The sequence below is a fragment of the Brachyistius frenatus genome, unplaced genomic scaffold (assembly GCF_029030835.1).
Source record: "Brachyistius frenatus isolate BFR_SWC_R1_liver_20210118 unplaced genomic scaffold, ASM2903083v1 Contig_25, whole genome shotgun sequence".
Classification (NCBI taxonomy): Eukaryota; Metazoa; Chordata; class Actinopteri; family Embiotocidae; genus Brachyistius; species Brachyistius frenatus.
The window spans coordinates 2,046,373-2,069,739 of NW_027210624.1; the positions used below are offsets into that span (position 1 = coordinate 2,046,373).

Consider the following 23,367-nt stretch of genomic DNA (forward strand, 5'->3'; position numbering starts at 1 on the left):
TCATCACCATCATCACCATCATCATCATCATCATCATCATCACCATCATCATCATCATCATCATCACCATCATCATCATCACCATCATCATCATCATCACCATCATCATCATCATCATCATCACCATCATCACCATCATCACCATCATCATCATCATCATCATCATCATCACCATCAGATGGAACAAATAGTCTTTGTACTTGTAGTTTGAGCTCGAGACCACAAGATGGAGACAGTGAGCCCAAATCTAATGCCTCGCGTTTTAAAGGCGGAGTTTTGAACAAAGTTTGTCTTGAATCTCTCATAAAGGATCAACCAAAGAGCACCGCAGATCTGATCAGGCAGCAACAAGAATCAGAGGCTGCCAAATGAATGTCTTCTCATCACACACCACCTGCTGCGGGTTGTTTCAGTGATGCAGATGTAAACGTGACCGTGAAGCGACGATCATCATACAAGACTTAACGGGGAATACGATGCACTTTCAGAAAAGTATTCTTTACCTATTTGCTGATGCAACGGGGAATATCTTCCCCAGAAATGAGAAGAGTTTAAATATTACACAGTTAAAACACATGAATACAAAAATATGAAACAATCAATTTGGAGTTTAACGAAAAAAAAAAAAAAAAAAAAAGTTATGGAGCAAGACAATTACACGAAGTAATAATGACGTAGTAATACTGATAAAAACAAAAACACCTGCAACAAACTACAACAACAACTACTACTACTACTTCTAATCATTATTATTATTAGTATTATTATTATTACTATTATTATGGCCCTTTTATATATACTATGGTTTGTCCCAACGGCAGCTTCTCCTTTTGACCCGCCCATATATGAGCTACGCTCCTCTCATTGGTTGAAAATAAAAGTAAACTGCTTGAACTAAGATCTGATTGGTTCAAGGGTACGCCAATCACTCACCCCACGCTCAGTCCATGGAAACCAGCGAGTGGATGCGGAACAGAAGGAGGCAAGAGCAGACATCTGATCCGAGTTAGAGGGGGGCGGACGGCTGTTACCCTTCATCGTTTTAGCACCATTTTACCTCGTTACGGACCTCCGTGGTGGTCTGTTTCGGACTTGGATACACCGTGTGTTGAACCGCTGTGAAAATGGCGCAGCCGGACGGCAAGAAGATCTTTTTCGAGAACCTGTCGGGAGCAGGGAAAGCCATCGCAGTGCTGACGAGCGGAGGAGATGCTCAAGGTAAACGGTCCCAGGGACGTCCCGCCGGTCTGTGGGAGCAGGCGGCGGAGACACGCGGCTGTGTGAAGCTGCTCCGTCCGCCAAGTGGTGTTTTTATTTTTATTTTTTGTATTGTACTGGTCGTATCAAGTGAAGAACACGCGTCCTCCGGTCCGACTGTCATGTTGTGAGCCGCTCACACAGGAAGCCCGCCAGTTAGCTGGCATGCTAACGCCACTCATCCTGCTAAGCAGCATCCTCCCCCTCCTCCTCCTCCTCCTCCTCCCTCCCCTCCCCCGCCGTCACTGAGTCGGTCTCAGCGCGGAGGTCGAGCCGTGCCGAGCCGAGCCGTGCCGTGCTTTTCCCCCTGTTCACGGGGACGTCCATTCATCACTGCATTATAACTTGTTTCGTGATTACACAGTCGGGTCACCGACGGGCCGGGCCGGGCCGGGCCGGGGGAGCCCGCCCACAGCTCCTCTTTACGTTGGGGGGGTGAGACGTGAGATTTAAACCTGCAGACTGCGCGGTTGGATGCTGGATCCTGCGTACGTGATGAGCTGCATACAGCCTCCTACGTCACAGAGGAAACCCCGGTCATGTGCTCCCCGGCTCCTCCGGTGCATCTCATGCCGCCTCATTTCTGTAGCCATCCACCGCTTTGTCTGTAAACCATCCTGCCGGTGCGTTGGGTCGTCTTAAAATGGAGATCAAATTACAAATTCAAGCTCTGATATATTTTGAAAGCAGGATGAACTCGTGTTTTCAGTTTTAAAAACCCCTGCAGGTGCTATTCTTTCATTTGATCATTTGACCGTGACACAAAGGACACCAGGACAGTAACCTGCCCTGTAACGCAGTGTAACACTGTCCCGGTTTAAACTGCTTATCAAACAACTGCTGATCAATTACCAGTTTGATTACAAACTCAAACAAGTTACATCAAACCAATTTGAACTGACTTTTTAATATGTAGTTGTAACAGAAACAAAGCAATCCCTGTTACAGTGGCATGACTCTCCATCACCAATACAGTCATGTAAGAATACATGTAAAAGTTCTGCAGGAAGAAAAAAAAATCCCTCTTAAGTGAAAGTACAAAAATATGAGCAGCAAAATCTAGTTAAAGTATTAAAGTAAAAATGCTGGTTGATGCCTCTGACTGATATATTTGGATTATTGCTACGGGGGGTGTCTGGATGGGTGTAAGCAGCATTTTACTGTTATAGCTGCTGCAGGTGGAGATAATTTGAACTATTGTGTATACAGTTTTATATCCAGGGACCGCAGATAAACCTGAGGGGTTGTCATAATTACTGGGAGAGGACAGAAGTTCTGATCAACACATCTCTTTTAAGACTTTGGACGTGGGATGTGGGAAAACTCACCATTTGGTGGTGCTATTAATAACTCATAGACATCTGAGACGTGAAACTGACAGTACGCTGCTGTTTGCACATCATAAGAAAAACAGGTTGGAAAAGATGGTTTTAATCTTAAACCAAATGCTGTGTTTTAAAAGCTTGTTTTATTATCAACTGTGTAAAATCACAATACGATATTTCCATCTTAAATGTATTTGAGTGGAAGTAACATCGAGTGAAAATACTCAAGTAGAATAAAAGTACCTCAAATTTATACTTAAGTACTGTACTTTAGTAAATACACAGTTACTTTCCATACTTGATGCACTGGTACATGTGCGGGTACAGCTGGTATGCCTTTACAGCTGCTTTCTTACAATGTGTCCTCAGTAAAATAAAGTCCTCTACCAATAGGTGGTCAACCTGGAAATGTTGTTTAGGTCTCACTATTCACGACATACAATAACACACAAAAAAACACATGAAGCTGGCCCCAGAGCAAACCAATGAGGCTGAGGCATGCATGGCAGGAGCTGAGCGCCAGTGTCAGAGGGCTTTGTGTTGCCTTGGCTTTGTCCTTTCACTGACTCGACAGGAGAAAGTGTCAGTCATGCAGAATGGCAGATTTTCTTCTTCGATAAAGACCTCTGAATCTTCGACAAGTAAAACAAAGACTACTCGTGATCCTCTTCATGTTCTCTCTTCTGTTCTTTGGTTTAGTTTTCTCTGTCCCTCCTGTGAATAAACCAGGCTGTTCATTTGAACATGCTGCAGTTATGTAACAAGACAACAGGTCAGGCATGGGGCTGTAACAATGGGCAGTATTGTTGGTCCCTTGCTAATAATTATGGATGTTCTGCTGGTGGGAAAAAAAAAAAACAGATGCACAAGCTCATCTCTGAAGTTTTCTTCTAATTCGCCCCTTTCTTTCATCGCCGCCTCGCTTACTGCCCTAATGGCCTAAACCTTTGTGTTGCCTAGTAACAGCACCGCTTGGCCGGTATGAGAGCCACACTGATCACCAGTGTCTGCAGAGAAAGAAAACTCCGTCTTTTCTTCTGTTGTTTGGCTTCCCGTCCTGTCGGCCAAGTTCCCGTCAGGCCTCGGTGTGTAAAACGTGGTGTTTTTGTCCCGACTGTCGGAGTCAATGGCAACCTGGCGTTGACATTCCAGTCACAGAGCGGCTCACCGGTTACCGAGTTCACTTGGACTAACTGCAGAGTCACTGAGAGCCGTGCAGGAGGAGCTGGGAAACCTTTTGACCAAAAATGGCAGTGCCCTGTAAAGAGGAAAACAAAAAATGTGGCCCAGGCCACAGACAGTAGAAACACAGATAGGCTGCAGTAACACTAACAAATGCTGTGTCGCACATTCACCACACAGAAATACAGCTGCAGAGATCAGATAAATATCCGTGCAGCTTGAACTGTCAGACAGCCGTGCAAATCAGGATTTCACCATGATTTACTGCAGTTGAAACCCATGTGTTCTCTCTCTCTACAGCTTAACTTTTTAAACTGCTCATCGCTGCAGTGTTACATAAAGTTGGTTTATGGCTATGATTTATTTTTTTTTCTTTTTCAGGGATGAATGCTGCTGTACGTGCTGTGGTTCGAATGGGTATATATGTGGGGGCTAAAGTTTATTTCATTCATGAGGTGAGATCATTTCTATTGCATATATTCTTTATTTAGGCATCACAGTTTGTATGTAGTTAATATGATACAATAGTAGTGGGCCCAACGAAGGAAAACATCACTGCATACTAAAACCTGTATATAATGTTCCCTTACAAAAGATATTTAGTATAACTTTAATGCTTAACACTGATTTGTTTGTTTGTTTATTTGGTCAAGCAGGCTTAAAGAAAAACTATGGCCCTTTGTTTTGTTTTTAAACTTGGTGGAAGAGAGTAGTATGGTGCTGAGGAAGAACGCATTTCATTTTGGAGCGGCTGTGAATAACGCAGAAATTATTTTTCACTTTCATGGATTATACAGCAGGTGCTGTATTTATAGTGCTCTATAAATACTGTGAAAGTAAATAAAAACACTCAGTCCACAGAGAAATACACGCAGCCCGCAAGCCACACGACTTAAGAGAACCGGTGGTTGGCCTGGATGTGGTCACTGAGAAAAGAGTCGGCCAATCAGTAGAGGGCCATTGATAGCAATGTGCCTTAAAGACACAGACACCAAAAAGCCTGTTATTGGTAGAGATGCAGAGAGACGCTTAAGAGAGGAGAATAAAACGATGCAGTCTTCATGTCTGAACACAGGGATGTAGAGGGCCAGTAGCAGATGTCAGGAGAGCGTTGGGATGAGCTGTGCTCTGCTTGCTCATCCTGTGATCGCAGCACATCTGTGTGTGTTTGTCGTCTTCACGCAGAGTGTCGTCACATAACTGACTTGAGGTTTGAGCAGATGCCTCATATGAACGTCTCCTCCCGCTCAGGTAGCTCAGTGCTGTAGGTGTGTTCGTGCTGTCTTCTACAGTATGAGGATAGTTCAACTTTAAATGATTGAGTTTCACTGTTGAAGATTTGTATTGTTTTCTGGTTTTGCATTCGGTATAAATATTTATTTAATTCAGAGTGATGATGACTTAATGGTCCACTCAGCTCCCTCCAGCTGTTAGTCTAATGTTGTTTGGAGTGTTGTTTGCTGAGCTCTGATGTTCATGTACTTAGAAGCTTATTCTTTTTTTTCTTTTATCAGGGATATCAGGGTATGGTGGACGGTGGGGAGAACATCAGGGAAGCCACGTGGGAAGGTGTCTCCAGCATGCTACAAGTGGTGAGTAATTCAATTCAGTTCAATTTGATTTCTATAGCGCCAAATCACAACACAGGTTATTTCATGGCACTTAACACATTAAAGTCCTTACAGCAGAACTTTACAACATTATACAGAGAAACCCAACAATTCAACAATTCCCACATCAACTAGGAGGGAAAAACTCCTCTTTAAGGGAGAAAAACCTCCAACAGAGGGAAGAAAAAACTCCCTCTTTACAGGAAGAAACCTCCGACAGAACCGGGCTCAGGGGTGGGCGGAGCAGAGGCATGCAGCTCCACGGCCGCGACATGAAAAAGAAAAAACAGAAACTACGCGAGGGAACTGAAAGGACTGAAGGGCTGTGATGCTGTAATTGTCATGAGCAGCATGATGCACATCTAATACAATTACTGGGAGGGAGTTACACACAGTTGCTCTCTCGTCCTGCTTCAGGATTAAACTATAACATATATAGTGAGTGAAACAACAGTCAAAGTAAGTTTCATCTTACACACAGAAGTGCATCAAAGAGGTTCATATGAACTAGAAGATAAGACGGCTTTGTGGTCTGAGACTTCCTCCACTAGACATCCCAACAGCACGGTGTGTTCCTCAGCTGTGTTTATCTTGTCAACGTGTCCTGAAGCACAACGCTGAGCCCCACACTCCAAAAACCGAGCTGTAGTAACAGATTAGAGGAACTTGAAGTCTTGGACTAGAAGAGGGTGATTTGTACTGGAAGAAAACACTTTGACTTTTTCCTCCTCGCCATCAGGGTGGGACTGTGATCGGCAGCGCTCGCTGCAAAGAGTTTCGCTGTCATGAAGGACGCCTGAAGGCGGCTCACAACCTGGTGCAGCGCGGCATCACCAACCTGTGTGTGATCGGGGGAGACGGCAGCCTGACTGGAGCCAACCTGTTCAGGGAGGAGTGGAGCGGGCTGCTGGGAGAGTTGGTGTTCCAAGGTAGTGCAGTGATACCAAGCGGCTCGGTGCTTTACTCTGGTGCTGGTTTCTTAAATTAGAGTTTGAGCTCGCTGCTGTAAACAAACTTCACCTGAACAGCATGCGGTGCTGTTAGAAAACACATTAGGTACCACTTTGAGGATCTTGTCTTCAATCTAAGCGGCTGCATCACCTGACAGTCTTACTCGACATTTCTGTTTGTAGGAACAGCTGTTAGATACTGAAATACACAGACATACATAAATACATGTGAATATACATAAATAGACCTGGAATACTCAAATAAAGCAGAAAGTTATCGTCTGAAGGGGTTTTTAGTGTAAATGAATGGTGTTTCTTACAGTAAATAACTGTTTACGTTTTTCCCTGAGCTCAGCAGCTTCCATTGTTACTAATAACCCGATGTTATGTCAACAAGCCGTGAGACTAACCCAGTTCGGCCGTAACCTCCGGATCCTTTCAGGGTCGATCAAAGCCGACGCCGTCCAGAAGTACTCGGCCCTTCACATCGTGGGGATGGTCGGCTCCATCGACAACGACTTCTGCGGCACCGACATGACAATCGGCACCGACTCCGCTTTGCACAGAATCATCGAGGTGGTCGATGCAATCATGACAACAGCACAGAGGTGAGAGGGAGGCTAGAGGGAGCAGCCATATTGTTACATTTGGTGAGGCCCTCAGCTGTAGCCGCTTAACTGGCAAATAAACATTGGATAATGCAAACGTTCACTCATGAAAAGGGCAGAAGAAACATGAGAAATGCTTGTTTAACCACCAACAACACTTTAATTTACAGTCATGCCAAAATGAAAATGGATTAGAAAGAGTTCTACGGCATTAAATACAAACGTGCTGCCCTCTGGTATGTTCAGAATAGAATAAAATCATTTTAGACTTTGTGTCTGCATCTGTAGAGTCTTGTTTACCCTCAAGTAAACAAACAGAGCTGCTGATAATGCACGTCAACAATCAACATCAAACCCGCGATCATATCTGATTCATCTTTTCTCCTCTTTCAGCCACCAGAGGACGTTTGTGTTGGAGGTCATGGGCAGACACTGCGGGTAAGAATGCATGAACATAATTCCCGAGGCGGAGGCGAAGGCGGTATCACCTCTGTTTATACACAACGTGCTCTGTCTGTGTGCGTTATCTCAGCTACCTGGCCTTGGTGAGCGCTCTGGCTTGCGGGGCGGACTGGGTGCTGATCCCTGAAATGCCTCCAGAGGACGGCTGGGAGAACAAGATGTGTCAGAAACTATCTGCGGTAACACAGTCAGATCTGTTTCCCCACAGTAAACATAATGAAGCGTGTTAAACCAGCTTCCATGCTGTGTGATATTTTATTTAATTCAATAATAATGCTCTTTTTCTGCACAACTTTTTCAGTTTTTTTCTACAAGAAGTAAATCCAGACTTTTTTTTTTTGTCAGAGAAGACCGTTGAGGTGTTCAGTCTCAGTCGTCTGATGTGTCTGATACTGTGCTTTTTTTTTCTGGTTTGAAAACACGTCAACGTTTTATGATTCAGACTCGCTCCAGAGGCACAAGGCTGAACATAATCATAGTTGCAGAGGGAGCCCTTGACAGACACGGGAAGCCTATAACCTCTAGTTTTGTGAAGGATGTGAGTACCTCAGTGTGAAGAAAGGGGAAGCCAGAAGCATGGAGACCTGATGATAACCAGTCCTCTGAGCCCGAGTTACAAACAGCCTAAATGATCCGAGTCAGTGCTCGTCGCATGATAATGAAGCGATGATAAAACCGTAGTGACGTCTCTGCTTTTATTGTGAAAGATTTTGTCCTCAGCTCGCTGGCTGCCGTCACCGTCCGGCCTCCGTGCTTCTGAAAGCCCACGTCTCAGTTTTTCTGTCATGTTGTGTCTCCACCACGCCCTCCCTGTAGAACCGAGCAGGGATGAAAAGGCTGAATATCATTATTGTAGCCGAGGGGGCGATTGATCGTAACAACAAAGCCATAACTACTGACTATGTAAAGGATGTAAGTACAAGTACAAGCTCCCGCTCCGACTGCCTCCTGTATGACTTCTACTACTGTACTGCTGCCCTGGTGTGGCTTTGACTCTGTTGCTGTGTTTCTGGAATGCTCTATCAGGCACACTCGCTAGTTTGGTAAGACGACTCTCGGCGTGCTCTCCTGCTGCTGAGACGCCCTCACTAAACCTCGCAGACAGACATTTCTCAAATCAAATGGCGTTTATTCAGAACGGCTTCACACGGAAGTTCACATCTTCCCAGACGGATTATCACAGTTTGTCACGACCCCCCCTCCCCCCCCTCCCTCCCACTAACTGTGTGTCATTTGTAAATCATTTTATTTTATTGACAGAACCTGAATATATCTGATTCAAGACTTCCTGCCTGGGATCTTCTGTGAGCTAGGAGCTCCGCGCTAACATGACTGAAAAATTAGAATGGCTTGCTTGTGCTTTGCTGTTTCCCCTTTTCTTCAGCTTTTATATAATGCGTGTGTTTCAGTGTGATTTGCCCGTTCGTGTTCAGTAGCTTTGCATTTACAATTGTCTCACTTTAGAGTTCAAATTCAGACATAATTTTACATTTAGCTGTATAACTAACAAGCATTAAAAGATGAATTAGTACCATTGCATTTTAAGGATTTATTAGTTACATCTTCATTAGCAATTCCCATTAAAAGACAAACAATATGTTGCCATAGTAACTGCTAAACCCTGTGTATTTCATCCTCCTAGCTTGTTGTTAAATGCTTGGGATTCGACACACGTGTGACAATCTTGGGGCACGTGCAGAGAGGAGGGACCCCGTCTGCCTTTGACCGCATCCTGGTGGGTCCACCGCTTTAATAGATGAGCCAATCAGGCGAATGAGTTGATAACTGTTCAATCATTTTAGTCTTTTAATAGGCAGAAATACTAATCCTTAACATTTGCTGGTTCCAGCTTCTCAAACATCAGGATTTTACACTATTTTGTCTGTGGTTCCAAAATGAATGTTTTGCTTTTGGATTCTTGGCTGAATCCATCAACATAAATCACTTTGGACTGCCTTAATTCATATTTTTCATCCCAAATTATTTTTCTGACATTTAATTAATTGAGAAAAAAAAAAAATCATCACTTGCCGCCTTTATAGAAAATTGATTACACATTGATGTTAGAAACCAGAACGTTTTCAGATGTAATTTGTTATTTATTCTTGGCCTACGATTTACATGCTTGACCTTTTATTCACTGCAGCATTTCTATTAAAAATTCCATGTATACATGTTCAGCCTTTGCAGGAGCAGTCTGGCAGCCCAGAACATTTCCTGTGCAGTCCTCCGTGTGTCTGAGGAGAAGTGGCTGCAGGTTTTAGGTCAAGCACATTAACAGATTTGTGGCTCAGCACGTGAAGCGCTGCATCACGGAAAGAGAGCAGCAGATCCCTTCACGTCTACCGCAGAACATTTGACATTTTAAGCAGAGAAAAAGATGAATCCAAAAAGCATATAACTATAAAGTGAACAAAAAAAAGATGATGTTTTTTTCCCTCTAATTTAGGATTCAGAGTAAAAAATGTAATTAAAGCAGAATGTGTTGGTAAAGAAAACACGAGTGTACACAAGGAAAACGTGATGATGATGAAGTCCTCTCTGTGTGTGTGTGTGTGTGTGTGTGTGTGTGTGTGTGTGTGTGTGTGTGTGTGTGTGTGTGTGTGTGTGTGTGTGTGTGTGTGTGTGTGTGTGTGCGCGCGTGCGTGTGTGTTTGCTCACACGCAGGCCAGCCGTATGGGAGTGGAGGCCGTTCTTGCCCTTCTGGAGACCACAGCCAACACTCCGGCCTGCGTGGTCTCTCTGTGCGGGAACCAGTCGGTGCGCCTGCCTCTCATGGAGTGCGTACAGATGGTAAGTGCTGTACTGCGCTGGAAACAGTCCAAGACCGCCACACACACACACACACACACACACACACACACACACACACACACACACACACACACACACACACACACACACACACACACACACACACACACACACACACACACACACACACACACACACACACACACACACACGTACAGAGGAGTCAGTGGGGACGAGGAGCTTAAGTAATGATGACAAACAGCTCGGCCAATTGGGCATGGAGTGGCACTAATATTCATGAGAGAGTTGTGTTTGGTTTAATGATCATCTGAAGCATTTGGCAGGATTGGCAATGACTGCCAGGATGATGATGTAAGAGTAAACCATCTCCAAGGAAACACACAAAGGAGCTTTGTGGTCATATTCGCCCCGTCATGTTTGAATTTGGACATAACTCGGGGGAGGGGGGAATGCAGACTCTTGTGAATGCAGAATTCAAACACGCTCCCGTTTCCCTCAGACTCAAGAGGTGCAGAAGGCCATGGACCAGAAACGCTTCGAGGAGGCCGTCAGGCTCCGGGGCAGGTATGATGACAGCCGTCGGTTTGATGTTGCTCACTGTAAACAAGTGCAGGAGGGAAAGTGGATCTCTGTGCTGTTTTAAACTGCACCAGTCTGTTTGTTGGCTGCTCATGCTGATTAGAGTGTGAAGTGGGAGAGAATCAGAGTCACATGATGTGCTTGCACAGATGAACTGATTAACTTTGGTTGTGTTGCAGGAGCTTTGAAAACAACCTGAAGACTTACAAACTGCTGGCTCATCGTAAACCAGAGTCTGAACTGCCAACTGTGAGTCGCCCCGCTGACAGTCGAACACACTTTTTATTTCACACAAACAGCAGCAGGCCGCTACACAACATGCCTCGAGAGTTGGCTGTTTCTAGAGAGTCAGATCAGCTCCCCTGAAGCCACAGAGATGTTTCATTTTTTATTACGCTCACTGTCCTCAGGTTCGGCCCACAAATAATGACTCAGCTTCTGCCGCTCTGATGTGCTGTGCTGCAGCTTTCTTCAGAGATATCCTTTACAAAAACAAGGCTCACTCCACTTAAGATTTCCTGTAGATATGTGAGTATTTCTCTGCACACTGGTGCATTTCAGTGTTGGCATTCATCATCCGCTCCCTGCTGTTCACGAGAAAAAAAAAAGCAGTGACCAATAATACATAAGTGTTTCTACCTGCCGGCTGTGTTACATGAAGCATGTAATTGTAGTCAGTGTGGGCTTCATCTGGGGCCCAGGTGGCTCAGTGTCGGTCTGCTGTGTGGTGATATCAGATGAGACACCCCTCCTCCCCACCCACCCATCGAGAGATGACTTGTTCAATCCTGCTGCGGCCAGCTGCTGCGTCTCCACACTGAAGATGGGTGAAGTGCTGAGGCGGCGTGGCAGACTCCACGCTGTGCAGCTCGCCTGAGGGTTCGGCCCCCCCCCCGCATCCGTGATAATGACCACTGTAGTCGCAGCGTGTAGCTGAGAGCTCACCAGAAACACGTTATTGATTTTCTCTGCAGAGCAAAGTACAGACTCTGTACAGTATGTTATTCGGGGAGATTAGTTAAGCTGCAGCTGCAATGATTAAACCGACACATTTACTTGTGACGTACGTGGAACATGTTACTTTGTATTTTGTGTCTTCAGAGCAACTTCAATGTGGCGGTGTTGAATGTCGGGGCCCCCGCAGCGGGCATGAACGCCGCCGTCCGCTCGGCCGTCAGGGTGGGCATCTCTGAGGGACACAAGATGTTTGCCGTCAGCGATGGGTTTGAGGGATTCTACAAAGGACAGGTGGGTTGTATAACACTGGTATGCTGCTACTGTACCAGTTCATGCTGTTATAAGTAGTCATTGTCAATTTAAAGAGATTTCATGTTGTTATTTAAATGTGTTTTTTTTTTTAATTTATTTTTTATCAATACCAGAGACAGAATTGGCTCAGCTTCATGACAGTCAGACAGCACACAATCACTGTTAGCTCCCTGACTGAACAGTAATCAGGGAAACCTCTGGGATAATCTGTCCAGATTAATGTAAACCAATTTTCCACACTGACTCTTCTTCTGCCCTCCTCAGCCGAAGCAAATGCAGTGCCACAATAATCCAGCAGAGGGCAGCAGAACGAGTTCTGTAGCAGACTGTAAACACAGTTTTTGAAAGATAAATCAGAGAGATGATTCTCACCTCATCTATCAGTAAATCAGGGAGTTTTGAATGCAAGGTAAAAGCAGACAAAGGCTGCGTGAGTGTTAAATGAGAACCCTCATTGTAATATGAGGCTGGAATGAACTGGTAGAACTGTTTTCACCCTCCTCTGTCCTCATCTGACCTCCTCCCAGCAATAAACCTCAGTGCTCTTTTACAGAAAAGCACTTAACAACCATTTATCTTCATCACGATGTCTCCAAAACGACTGGTTAGTTAAACAACCTGCGTGAGCCCTGGCCGGCTGAAACCACACTGTGCCAACTGACCCTAAGAAGATTAGAGCCGAGGCAGTAATGGATTTCTATAATTCGGTGCTTGGTGGCTCTGTGCTGTACACCTCTGTGTTTCCACTGGAAGCAGTTACTCCACTATAGAAGAGTTTATCCTGCAAATTAACTCTGCACTCAGTCCTCAGGAGGACAAGTCGGGAAATACACAAATGTACCTTACACATTGTTGAAGGTGTTTAAATGGACCATTAACAGCACAGAAACAAGGTCGAGGATTACATACATTTGGATTACAACTGCAGAAAAGGAGTGATTTGGTTTGACTCCTGACTTCTGCAACAGCCAGACATGCGTCATGGCAAAAAACAGAGCAGCTGAGTGTCCAGTATTTAAAATGTGACGGAGAGCTTTAATAAGACATTTAAGAATGTATGTGTTGTTTTCTCTTCAGATTAAGGAGATTAAGTGGGCTGATGTCGGAGGATGGACGGGACAGGGAGGCTCTCTGTTGGGAACCAAAAGGTGAAGCCTGATGCACCAGCAGATATTCAGTAGTAAACCTGATGTCCATAGACTGAAGACTCTGGAGATTCCAGCTTTAAGAAACAAATTCGCAGCGATCAGCCACAACTTTATAACCACTGACAGAACAATACAACAGTGCAGCTATTCATCCTCCATTTTTAATAATTGGAATGGACAAATTATTAGGAACACCTCTCCTTACAACCCAGTGCAGTTCATCAGCACCAACAGACTGTATATAAAAGTGGACGTAGCTTCCAGCTCTGAGAAATGAGGTCGATGCGGAAGTGCCTCAAGCTGCGATACCACCAGGTGCCACTAGAGGTCGGCTCCAAAAAGCCTCCGTCTCCATAGACTCCCATTCAACTAGTCTTACACAATTCTCAGTCGATACAATTTCTCCACTATTTATCTTTGTTATATAAAGTCACTCCTTATTAGTTTTCTGGCCGTCCATCTGAAAATCTATCAATCTATCAACAAATCGAAAATAAGCTTCCTGTTTGATTGACAGGCCTGTGGTGCAGACTATCAATGGTTGGGACGTAGTATCGCAGGTTTCCAATCAGATCAGTCAGATCCACCACTCACTGATTGGTGTATGCTGTATAATTATTACATTTTTTCATAAACATGTATATGGTGTTATTTTTTTCCTTTTAAACAAATAATAATCTTATTTCTCCTCCTCAGAACACTTCCTGCAAAGCATGTTGACAAAATTGCTGAGCAGATACGAGAGCACAAGATAAACGCACTGCTGGTTATTGGTGGATTTGAGGTAAGTTTAAAACTCCTTTGTCTCTGTTAGTTTACCAGCTTTAGTTTTATAATGACGCTATACTACAGGATGCTTCTCAGTTTTAGTTTTTTTTTCATCTACAAGCTTGTAAAACTCTTGATGATGAATATTCATGACTTTAGCACCATTATTATTGCTCATACGTATCGAAAAGAAACCTTATAATGTCAGTTTGTGTATAAGCCAGTAAATACTCATGTTTATCCTCGCCATCAGTCTTCTCCCGTTTGATATCAGCACACCACCATATGGCTCCATGTGCTCATAATCATGCTTCATAGTCATTTCTCTGGCTAAAAGTGGAACAGTGGCGCGAGCAGGATGAACGGCAACATGAACTTGATTTCCAGTGGCGTACGCGTAGACGAGTAGGAAGAGAGAAGCATCCTCAAAGTGATTTATTGAAAAGAAAAGTGAAGTGTAAATAATGCGATGATTTGATTTGGAAACAGAGAACAGCTGCTTTCCTCCAGCCATTTCACACGCTCCCGTTTAGACGCTCACCAGCTTTCATTTTCCTGTGACGTATGCAAGTAAATGAGTTCTCCTGTGTACGTGCACTGTAGTGTGTGTATTTGAGGGTGGAAGTGGAGTGGTACCTGTCTGTTTCGCTGCTGTCCGTTGTGATAGACCTGGCTCCTCCCCTTGGCACCCCTCCATTTGATGTCTCCCCCCTATCCCCCTCTCTCCCTCCCTCCCTCCCTCCCTCCTCCTTTGTGGCAAGTAGCACCTCTGAACCCAACCCGAGCTGCCAGAATCCTCGCGCACACACACTAAAGCCCTTGGCTCTGCCCTGCAGGCCTTCCTCTCACTGCTGGAATTGTTAACGGCTCGGGAGAAATATGACGAGTTCTGTGTGCCCATGGTCATGGTCCCCGCCACTGTCTCCAACAATGTGCCGGGCTCAGACCTCAGCATCGGCGCTGACACGGCTCTGAACGCCATCACTACTGTAAGTGATGGGGCCTGGCGACGAGAATAGACCACCTCAGCAACACACACACACACACACACACACACACACACACACACACACACAGGCACATGCACACACACACACACACACACACACACACACACAGGCACATGCAACACACACACACACACACACACACACACACACACACACACACACACACACACACACACACACACACACACACACACACACACACACACACACACACACACACACACACACACAGGCACATGCACACACACACACACACACACACACACACACACACACACACACACACACACACACACACACACACACACACAAACACAAACATAGCAAACCAGCCATTTTATCAGTCACTCTGGTTATTTACGAGCAACGAGCTTCACTAAAAACACCTCAGACGGCGAACACGAGTCCCGACTGTACATTTACATCCAGCTCTCAGAGTAGCGTCCTTCCCATCACGACCAGGTAAGTAAGCGAGTGACAACATGGAGGCATGCTGTGAGCTGGACAAGTGTCGTGACCGCCATGCTTGCGCCGCCTGCCCCTTCTCCCTCTGTGTGTTGTTTGTGTCCTCCCACGTCATCAAGATGGGTGGTGAACAGCATGCAGGTTTTCATGTTGTCCAGTTAACTCACACATAGTGAACATGTAGAGAACTAACAGCCTGTAGTTCAGTTGAAACACGAGAATGACCAGAAAAACATGCCCGAGCCTGAATCTCAGCTCGGCCCTCGTCCTCATCCGTCTTCGCCTCGTGTCCGCAGACTCGACCAGTGCTGCTTGTCCTGCCCGCATGTGGCCGTCCACAGCAGATATGCAGGGTTCCCACAGGTCAGGGAATATCGGGGCATTTTTTAAATCTCTTTTCCAGACAGGGAAACTCAATGGATTTGATCATTTATTGATCTCGGAAAATCAAGGTGTTTTGCACTCTTTACATTTGAATTGCCGTGAGATCTATCGTACTTGTTTTTACTGTTGGCAGCCCTGCCAACAGTAAGAAGCATGCTAGCTTTCCCTTTTGAATTTGTTTTTGCATGTTGCAGGTCAGCGTGTTGATAAAGGTGCATTTCTAGCCTGACTGTGGCTCACGGCTTCAGTTTTCTTCTTTGAGAATACAGTCTGGGAACTCGGCTCGCATCAGCGTTTGCACACCCACTCTGAAGGGCGGACCAATCAGAGACCAGTGACGGTGGTTAACCACGTTTGTCCCAAGCTTCCTTGACTGTGATTGGACGGCCGGTGACAGTTACGAGAGCAGCGTTAACATTTTTCAACTCTCGCCGGCCGGAAAAAAACGCCAAACGCTCATCAGGCTCGTCAAGCAAACAGGCAGCTGTGGTTTGCGTCGGGCTGGCGTCGGTCTAGTCGTGTGCGATCAGGTTTAAGCAGCGAAAGGTTTTGTGCTGAAAACGCCTGTGAACTTAGCAAATTGATGGAGGATAAAAATAATGTTGCTGTCAAGGACAGTCCGTGAAAACGTAGGCAATTCAACAGTTGACTCGGAGCGGGAACCCCGGATACGCCCGTCACACGGTTGTCGCATCTGCTGCGTCCCTGCATCGAGCCGCCGACGCTCACCAACACGCAGATCCGTCCCGTCTCTCCCTCTCTGCCTTCACGTCTCTGTCTCCGTGTCCGCCATCGTTCTCTCTGTACCTCGACTCCTTCCCTCTCCTCCCTCCATCCTCTTCACGTTTCCCCACCTCCACTCTCGACTCACTCCCGTCCTCCCGTCCTCTTTTCTGCCAAAGGGAAGCCACGGCCGCTATCACACGGAACGAGCCGGAATGGCCGGCTACCCTCTCCCTCTCTCTCAGTGGCCCTCTGAGTGGCTCTAACGCGTTTTCTATATACTACTGCTTCAGGCGTTTGAGAGTCTGCTGCAGCTGTTTGAGGCTCGCGATACCTTTGAGGAGTTTTGCATCCCGATGTGTATGCTGCCCGCCACCATAAGTAACAATGTACCGGGCACAGATCTAAGTATCGGTGCAGACACGGCCCTCAATGCCATCGTGGAGGTAAGGCAGTCCAAAACCCGCCGCCGGCACAGCTTCATGACCGCTTTGTTCAAGATGCTTGGTGCAAAGAGAATGAAAATGATGTGAAGTCTGTGTGAAGTTCACGGTCCAGTGCTGATACTCGACGAGCTGTCAGGTCACAATGCAGATGAAGTGTTTTGTGTCGCGTCGATCAGACCGGCATTTCTTTCATTCAACAATCCCACATACTGCGTCGACGGCAACGGAGAATCGGAGGAAATTTAGACTTTTCTCCAAACTTCTGATCAAACTAACTTCTGATCAATTGTGCCATAGAGTTGCTGTGTAGTTAGTTGCACCAACAATGATGTGAAAAACTCTTACCTCCGATTTCTCCCCCCTCTCCCCCCGTCTTGTCCTAAAAAAAGATGCTAATAGAAGGGCTCTCTGGCACCACTCTGTACAAAGAAGACGTCAGCACGTTGTGGGTTATAATGGAGCTCAGAGCTGATGTGAGTTAGCTTATTATTCATAGAGCAGGAACGAAAAATACAATCATTCACTGGTCATTTCCAAACCTCGATACTAAGTAAGGAAAAGCAGATGTTCGCGTTGGCTTGATGCCAGCCGGGAGACTGAAGTGACGTCACTAAGGAGGGTTCAGATGAAATCTTTTCATCTATCCAGTGTGTTCCATCGCAGGCAGAGCGGACATGTATTTACTTCACACGGTGTTTTTGGGTCATTTATTAACTCAAATAACTCACTTGGTCACTTGTTTTTTTTAAAGGACGTGCTGAAAGCCAAAGTTCCCGGATGTGCCGGTCTGATCTATTGTAGATTTCTGTCGTGCAACTTTAAACCTCGACTGTACACTGTACCTTTAAACTCTCACCACTGTTGGAGCCTCATTAACTGCGTCACCTGATATTTAACTGATTATCAGCACTGGGCTGTCAATTAACATTTCACCTCCTGCTCAATAGAAAAGTCTAATTTAATTGTTTGACATGTGAAATATTTATGACGTTTCACCACCTGATTTGCTCTCTTACCTCTGCAGGCCTCCGGTCTATTTGGTGAAAACGTTACTTTTAGTCTGAATCTGTGTAAATGTGTTTAAATGCTTTGTGCATTTTGCTAGATCAGCATGTTGCTTTGCTCTTTTTCTATGTGGAATGACTTTAACAGTAGAAATGACCTCATCACACGAAACACTTTGATAGTAAATGTGGGCTCAGTAGTGCAGACACACACACACACACACACACACACACACACACACACACACACACACACACACACACAGAGTTGAATCATGTAGTTTGTGTTAATGTCGTCATGGCTGCTGACTTTTGTGAGTTCATGTCGGATGTGTCAGACCTGCGACCGCATCAAGCAGTCAGCCAGCGGGACCAAGAGACGCGTGTTCATCATCGAGACTATGGGAGGATACTGCGGCTACCTGGCCAGCGTAGGAGGCCTGGCAGCAGGCGCCGACGCAGCGTACATCTATGAGGAGCCGTTTGACATCAGAGACCTGCAGGTAACACACACACACACACACACACACACACACACACACACACACACACACACACACACACACACACACACACACACACAGTCCATCTTGTGCTTCACCCATTCAGGCTTTACTCTGAGGCGGTCAACATCACTCACATGTACCGTTTCTCCCCGCAGGCCAATGTTGAACATCTGACAGAGAAAATGAAGGGCAGCATTCAAAGAGGATTGGTCCTCAGGTAACAAAGTGACACTCACTTCGAGGACACGTCTGATAATGAAATTGGAGCATCTATCTGTAACACATTGTGTTTTTCTGTGCTACCCTTTTTGCTGCAAATTTGACAAATTGCCTCTTCCAACTGTTTGGCTTTCCTATTTTATTTGGCTTACAACCGAAATGTGCACACGGCTGCGCCGCGATGTTCGCCTTTGCAACTAAATCCACAATGTTAATGTTGATAGATGCTCATCAAAATGTGGTCGGATCAAATATTGGGAGTTAAGCGTCTTAACTTAACCAAAGCAGAACCAGGGGGGCGGGGCAAGATGACGTCATTAAAGGGGCGACCGACTGCTTTCCAGCGTTTGAGGTCAATGTCAATTTATTAGTTTCATCCACAATCCTCAGTTCTGCAATGATTGAGAAAGACGCCAGCCACCGTCTCAGTGATCATTGAAATGAAAGGTTGGTCTGCTGTTTTAGAAAGACGCTGCAGCTTCCTGTATTTGACTTGAAGCTGCTCGTGTAGTAAACAGATCTCGTGGCGATGTCACCAGTTCAACAGCTGATGTTTCGCTGCGCTGCTCTCGTTGTCGACGGCAGTATAACCCGAACACATGCTGTGAATGTGCCTCTTGTAATACTTTATTTTACTGTGTGCAGGAATGAGAACTGTAACGACAACTACACAACAGACTTCATCTACCAGCTGTACTCTGAAGAAGGGAGGGGGGTGTTCGACTGCAGGAAGAACGTGCTGGGACACATGCAGCAGGTAAAACTGCTTTCAGCCTTCACGCAGCTTCAATCAGCGGGAAAAAAAAAACCTCCTCCAGACTGAAGATTTAACAAACTATTTTCCCATGTTTGTATCATGAATATGCATCAGTCTTTGTTGTATTTTGGATTTGTGTGTCTTGAGATTAGCGCAGATAAAAACGGGATCAAACAAAATCTTTGTGATCCCGGGGGGAGGTTGAAGCCTGCGTCGAGAAATGAAATGCAGAAAAGAACAACAACAACAACAACAACAACAATGTAGATTTGGGGATGTAGTGGAGATTTAAAAATCAACAAAAGCACTCTTCCTTTTGAAAGGGAGGAGCTCCGTCTCCGTTCGACCGCAACTTCGGGACCAAGATCTCCGCCAAGGCCATGCAGTGGATTTCCAAGAAGCTGGTGGAGGCGTTCAGACAAGGTGAGGTGAACGCTCCGCCTCCCCTGGTGTTAGCGAGCTGTGCTGCAGAGGCGTTGCTGTTGTGAAGCAGATCCGTCATGGAGTCACCGCCTGATATTTTGATGTATTTTTTTTTTTTTTGTCCTCTCTAAGGAAATGAACTATTGATCATTCACACCCATCAATGCAACAGTTTAATGAGACATTTCCGTGACAGATAACAACACTGCATGTGGACAAAGGCTACAATTAAAGTTAAAACTCCTCTTTGTTTTCTTTATGTCTATTTCCGTTACACATGGATGACATAAGATGAAGGTAAATCTTGTTTTTATTGGTTTTTTTTTACATGCTGGCTCCATGACCATCCCCATCTTTATATTTAGCTCCATGTCCACGTGTGTCGTATCGCGTAGCAGCACAGCCTGTTTCCAGTTCATGAGTGCTGAAAAATCGATTGTCTGGAAACGTGCAGCTTTGGGCTGAATGAATGAATGAAGCGCACATTTGTTTTTTCCCGCTTCCCCCCACATGTTTCTGTGTGTCTGGCGCTTCATGTTGCTTCAGTCTCCTTTTGTTAGTGATGATTTCTGCACCCGTCACCTCTTTGTGTTTCGGTGCCCTGTTGTCCTCCCGTTGATCCAAACTGCAGCTCTGTTATTTGGCCTTCGTGAAAGCCATTCGCTCGTAAAAAGAACCGTCATCACTCCCTCGAACCCCTCACGCGCCCTGCAAAACCTTCAGTCTGTGCGAGTGCGTGTTTTAAAGCGCCTTCCTGTGTTTGCACCCCTGACGGCTGCCGTGTTTCCCTGCAGGCCGAGTGTTTGTGAACACCGAGGACGCCTGCTGTCTGCTGGGGATGCGGCGCAGGGCTCTGGTCTTCCAGCCCGTCGTACAGCTCAAAGCAGACACCGACTTTGTGTACGTATCGCAGCGGTTGAACTTAAAGGAGATCAGTTTACACATCGCAGGGAGTTTGACTCAGCCCTTTGAAAACAGTTATGTCTGCTGTGGCTCCGAAGTCTGCAGAACAACCTGAGCAGTTTGAAATGTGATCAGTCAGGAAGACGCACTGTGGAGTTGTATTATGGGAAATGGAGGTTCCATCGGTTTTGGAGCTTGACCCTCGACCCCTTTTATCTGCCTTGTGTGACGAGCCCAGCTCAGTGGAATATCCCCGTGACAGAGGCCAAAAAGGCATTTTCGGACTTTTTTTTTACACTTCAAAGACAAAACGATTGATTGATCCATTTAGAAAATAGCCGGTCGATAAATCACAATTAGTTGCTGCCGTAATTTTCATTTTTTTTGGGGGGGGGGGGTTCTTAGTCATTCAAAAAATATTAGATCTGTGCCATGTGACCGTTAGAGGTGAACTAGAGCCGGACTGACGCAGAATATTTGGGGCCAATGACGATATTCGGGAGTAAAAAAAACATATATTTTTTTAAATCCAACAAAATTACAGTGACTTCAAACTCGGCTGAATTCCAAAACTAAGAGTTCAAAACCAAACTGACCAACTGGAACGGAGCTGAATCCCCCAGAAAGGTCAAGAAAAGTGAAAAAGCCGGAACAGGAGTGAAAGTAAGAACTGGAATGATAAACTAAAATCAAAAAACAGACTGAGCAGAACATACGCGACGAGCTGCACACGACAGACCAACAGAGGAAATGAGAGCACAGAAATACACCACGGAGGGAAGGACAACGAGGGACAGATGAAACTAATCAGGGCGGGGAAGGAAGGCGAACAAAAGACAGGAAGTGAAACAAGACAGACGCATGATGCATGCAATTTCAAAATATAACAGGAAGTGCAAAACCCAGATGGAACTAAAGCTGACGAGGTAAAAGAAGAAACCCCAAATCCAGACTACAAAACAGAAAAGGGTTTCAAAACACAGCAAACTTTACTCGGAATTGTTTAACTATAAACATCTATTAAACTTTTTTTTTTTTTTAACAGTTTCTAATTTACCCCGAGAATCTTTTTTCCACATTATGTTTTATACAAAAAAGTTTTCATATCGACCAACATGTATGCAAATAACAACATGCCCGGCCTCGAAAGTGAAAACCAGAACAGGCACATTTCTACAGATTGTGTATATATATAAAAAAAAAAGAAACCACACACACACTGACATTTCCTCATCTGCCCGCAGACATCGGATCCCCAAGGAGCAGTGGTGGCTGAAGCTGCGTCCTCTGATGAAGATCTTGGCCAAGTACAAGACGAGCTACGACGTGTCCGACTCCGGCCAGCTGGAGCACGTCGTACGCAGCCGACCCAAAGAGTCGGACGCCTCGGTGGCCATGTGAAGGGCCCGCAAAGCCCGGTGTGCGCGTGAGACGGAGAGCGTGCGAGGCGTCGGGTCGCCGTGTTGTAGAAGAGCTCCGGTCACAGCGTGAGCGGCCGTCTCTGTTCGGCCACATGTTGCGTTCATTCGTGGTCTCTTGTCGTTTCCTTTTAGTGTCGCTCCTCGCCGTTTCGTCTTGACGTGCTCATGAACCGTAAACTAGCCTCCGCAGCACTCCTATTACCAAACACGCACACGCACACACACACACACACACACACACACACACACACACACACACACACACACACACACACACACACACACACACACACACACACACACACAGACGCGGCTGTCCTACCATGCATCCTCGTTCCCCGGGATGTTTTAGGTTCATTGTTGTTTTTAAATTGCACTTTCTCTGTCTGGAGTTGCTTAGACAGACTCTGATTTCAGAGCTGCGCGCGGACAGAATAGACGCTGTATCTTCAGTAAAACAGTGTTTGTATCTGCCTAGAACGAGCGTGAGGTTCAACATATTTATGTGAGACTGATGCAGTACGGTTCTACTGCTGCAAGTCAAGAGAACCGTGTGCTATGCTTTTCACTGAAACTAATATTTATCTTTTTAACGTTGTTCATTTCGCTTGTAAACATGGATATATTAATACTTGTAGGCACTGCTGTACTACGTGTTGCAGCATCAAGGTAGATGTGTGACAGACCAATGTTCCCCACTGATTAAACTCAGATTGAGAAGTCATGATCTTCACTGGATTATTTATTTATTAACCCATAACATCCTGTTTCCTCTTTTCTCTTCATGTGGTTGCGAAATAGAAAGTTGAGTCTTTATTTTCCACTCTTGAATATCACACATATTCTATTTGTCTTGCTTTTCATTGAACTTTACGTTTACACTGTTGTATTCAAACTCCAGGTTCGTATGGCTGCACATTCGTTCAGTAGAAATTGTCTACGTGTCGTCATCAAATGATCTCAAACTATCTCATATCTGTGGAAACCTTTGGGGTTTTTAAAGACCTGAAAATGCATTTCTTTGATTTTAACCAAAGTATGGATGAACGAAACGGGTTTGCAACAACTTCTGGATGGAGGATGAATGAAGGCACCAACAGGACCCAAACCCAGGGGCCGGAGGTGTCCGGGGTCACTGGACTAGAGCCTCTGTTTGGGGGGGGGAACCTGCAG

The 23,367-nt window shown here is 45.5% G+C and overlaps 1 protein-coding gene across 6 annotated transcripts; it reads left to right on the forward strand.

Moving 5' to 3' along the window:
• Positions 1–954: 954 nt before the first annotated feature.
• pfkpa (phosphofructokinase, platelet a) lies at positions 955–22,918 on the forward strand. Of its 6 annotated transcripts, XM_069698011.1 has the most exons (23): positions 955–1,218; positions 4,146–4,219; positions 5,279–5,356; positions 6,114–6,303; positions 6,767–6,932; positions 7,326–7,370; positions 7,465–7,573; positions 8,211–8,306; positions 9,037–9,129; positions 10,062–10,187; positions 10,669–10,733; positions 10,928–10,997; positions 11,850–11,996; positions 13,095–13,165; positions 13,862–13,949; positions 14,770–14,922; positions 16,809–16,961; positions 18,304–18,468; positions 18,627–18,688; positions 19,336–19,447; positions 19,771–19,870; positions 20,665–20,770; positions 22,018–22,918. In XM_069698011.1, the coding sequence occupies exons 1-23, from the start codon at positions 1,125–1,127 to the stop codon at positions 22,172–22,174; spliced, it is 2,520 nt and encodes an 839-aa protein (XP_069554112.1). In that variant the 5' UTR covers positions 955–1,124; the 3' UTR covers positions 22,175–22,918. The 6 variants fall into 6 exon arrangements, with proteins under 6 accessions (XP_069554112.1, XP_069554110.1, XP_069554108.1 ...); XM_069698009.1 differs by lacking the exon at positions 16,809–16,961; XM_069698007.1 differs by lacking the exons at positions 8,211–8,306; positions 16,809–16,961 and adding an exon at positions 7,837–7,932 and having other exon boundaries at positions 956–1,218.
• Positions 22,919–23,367: the final 449 nt, after the last annotated feature.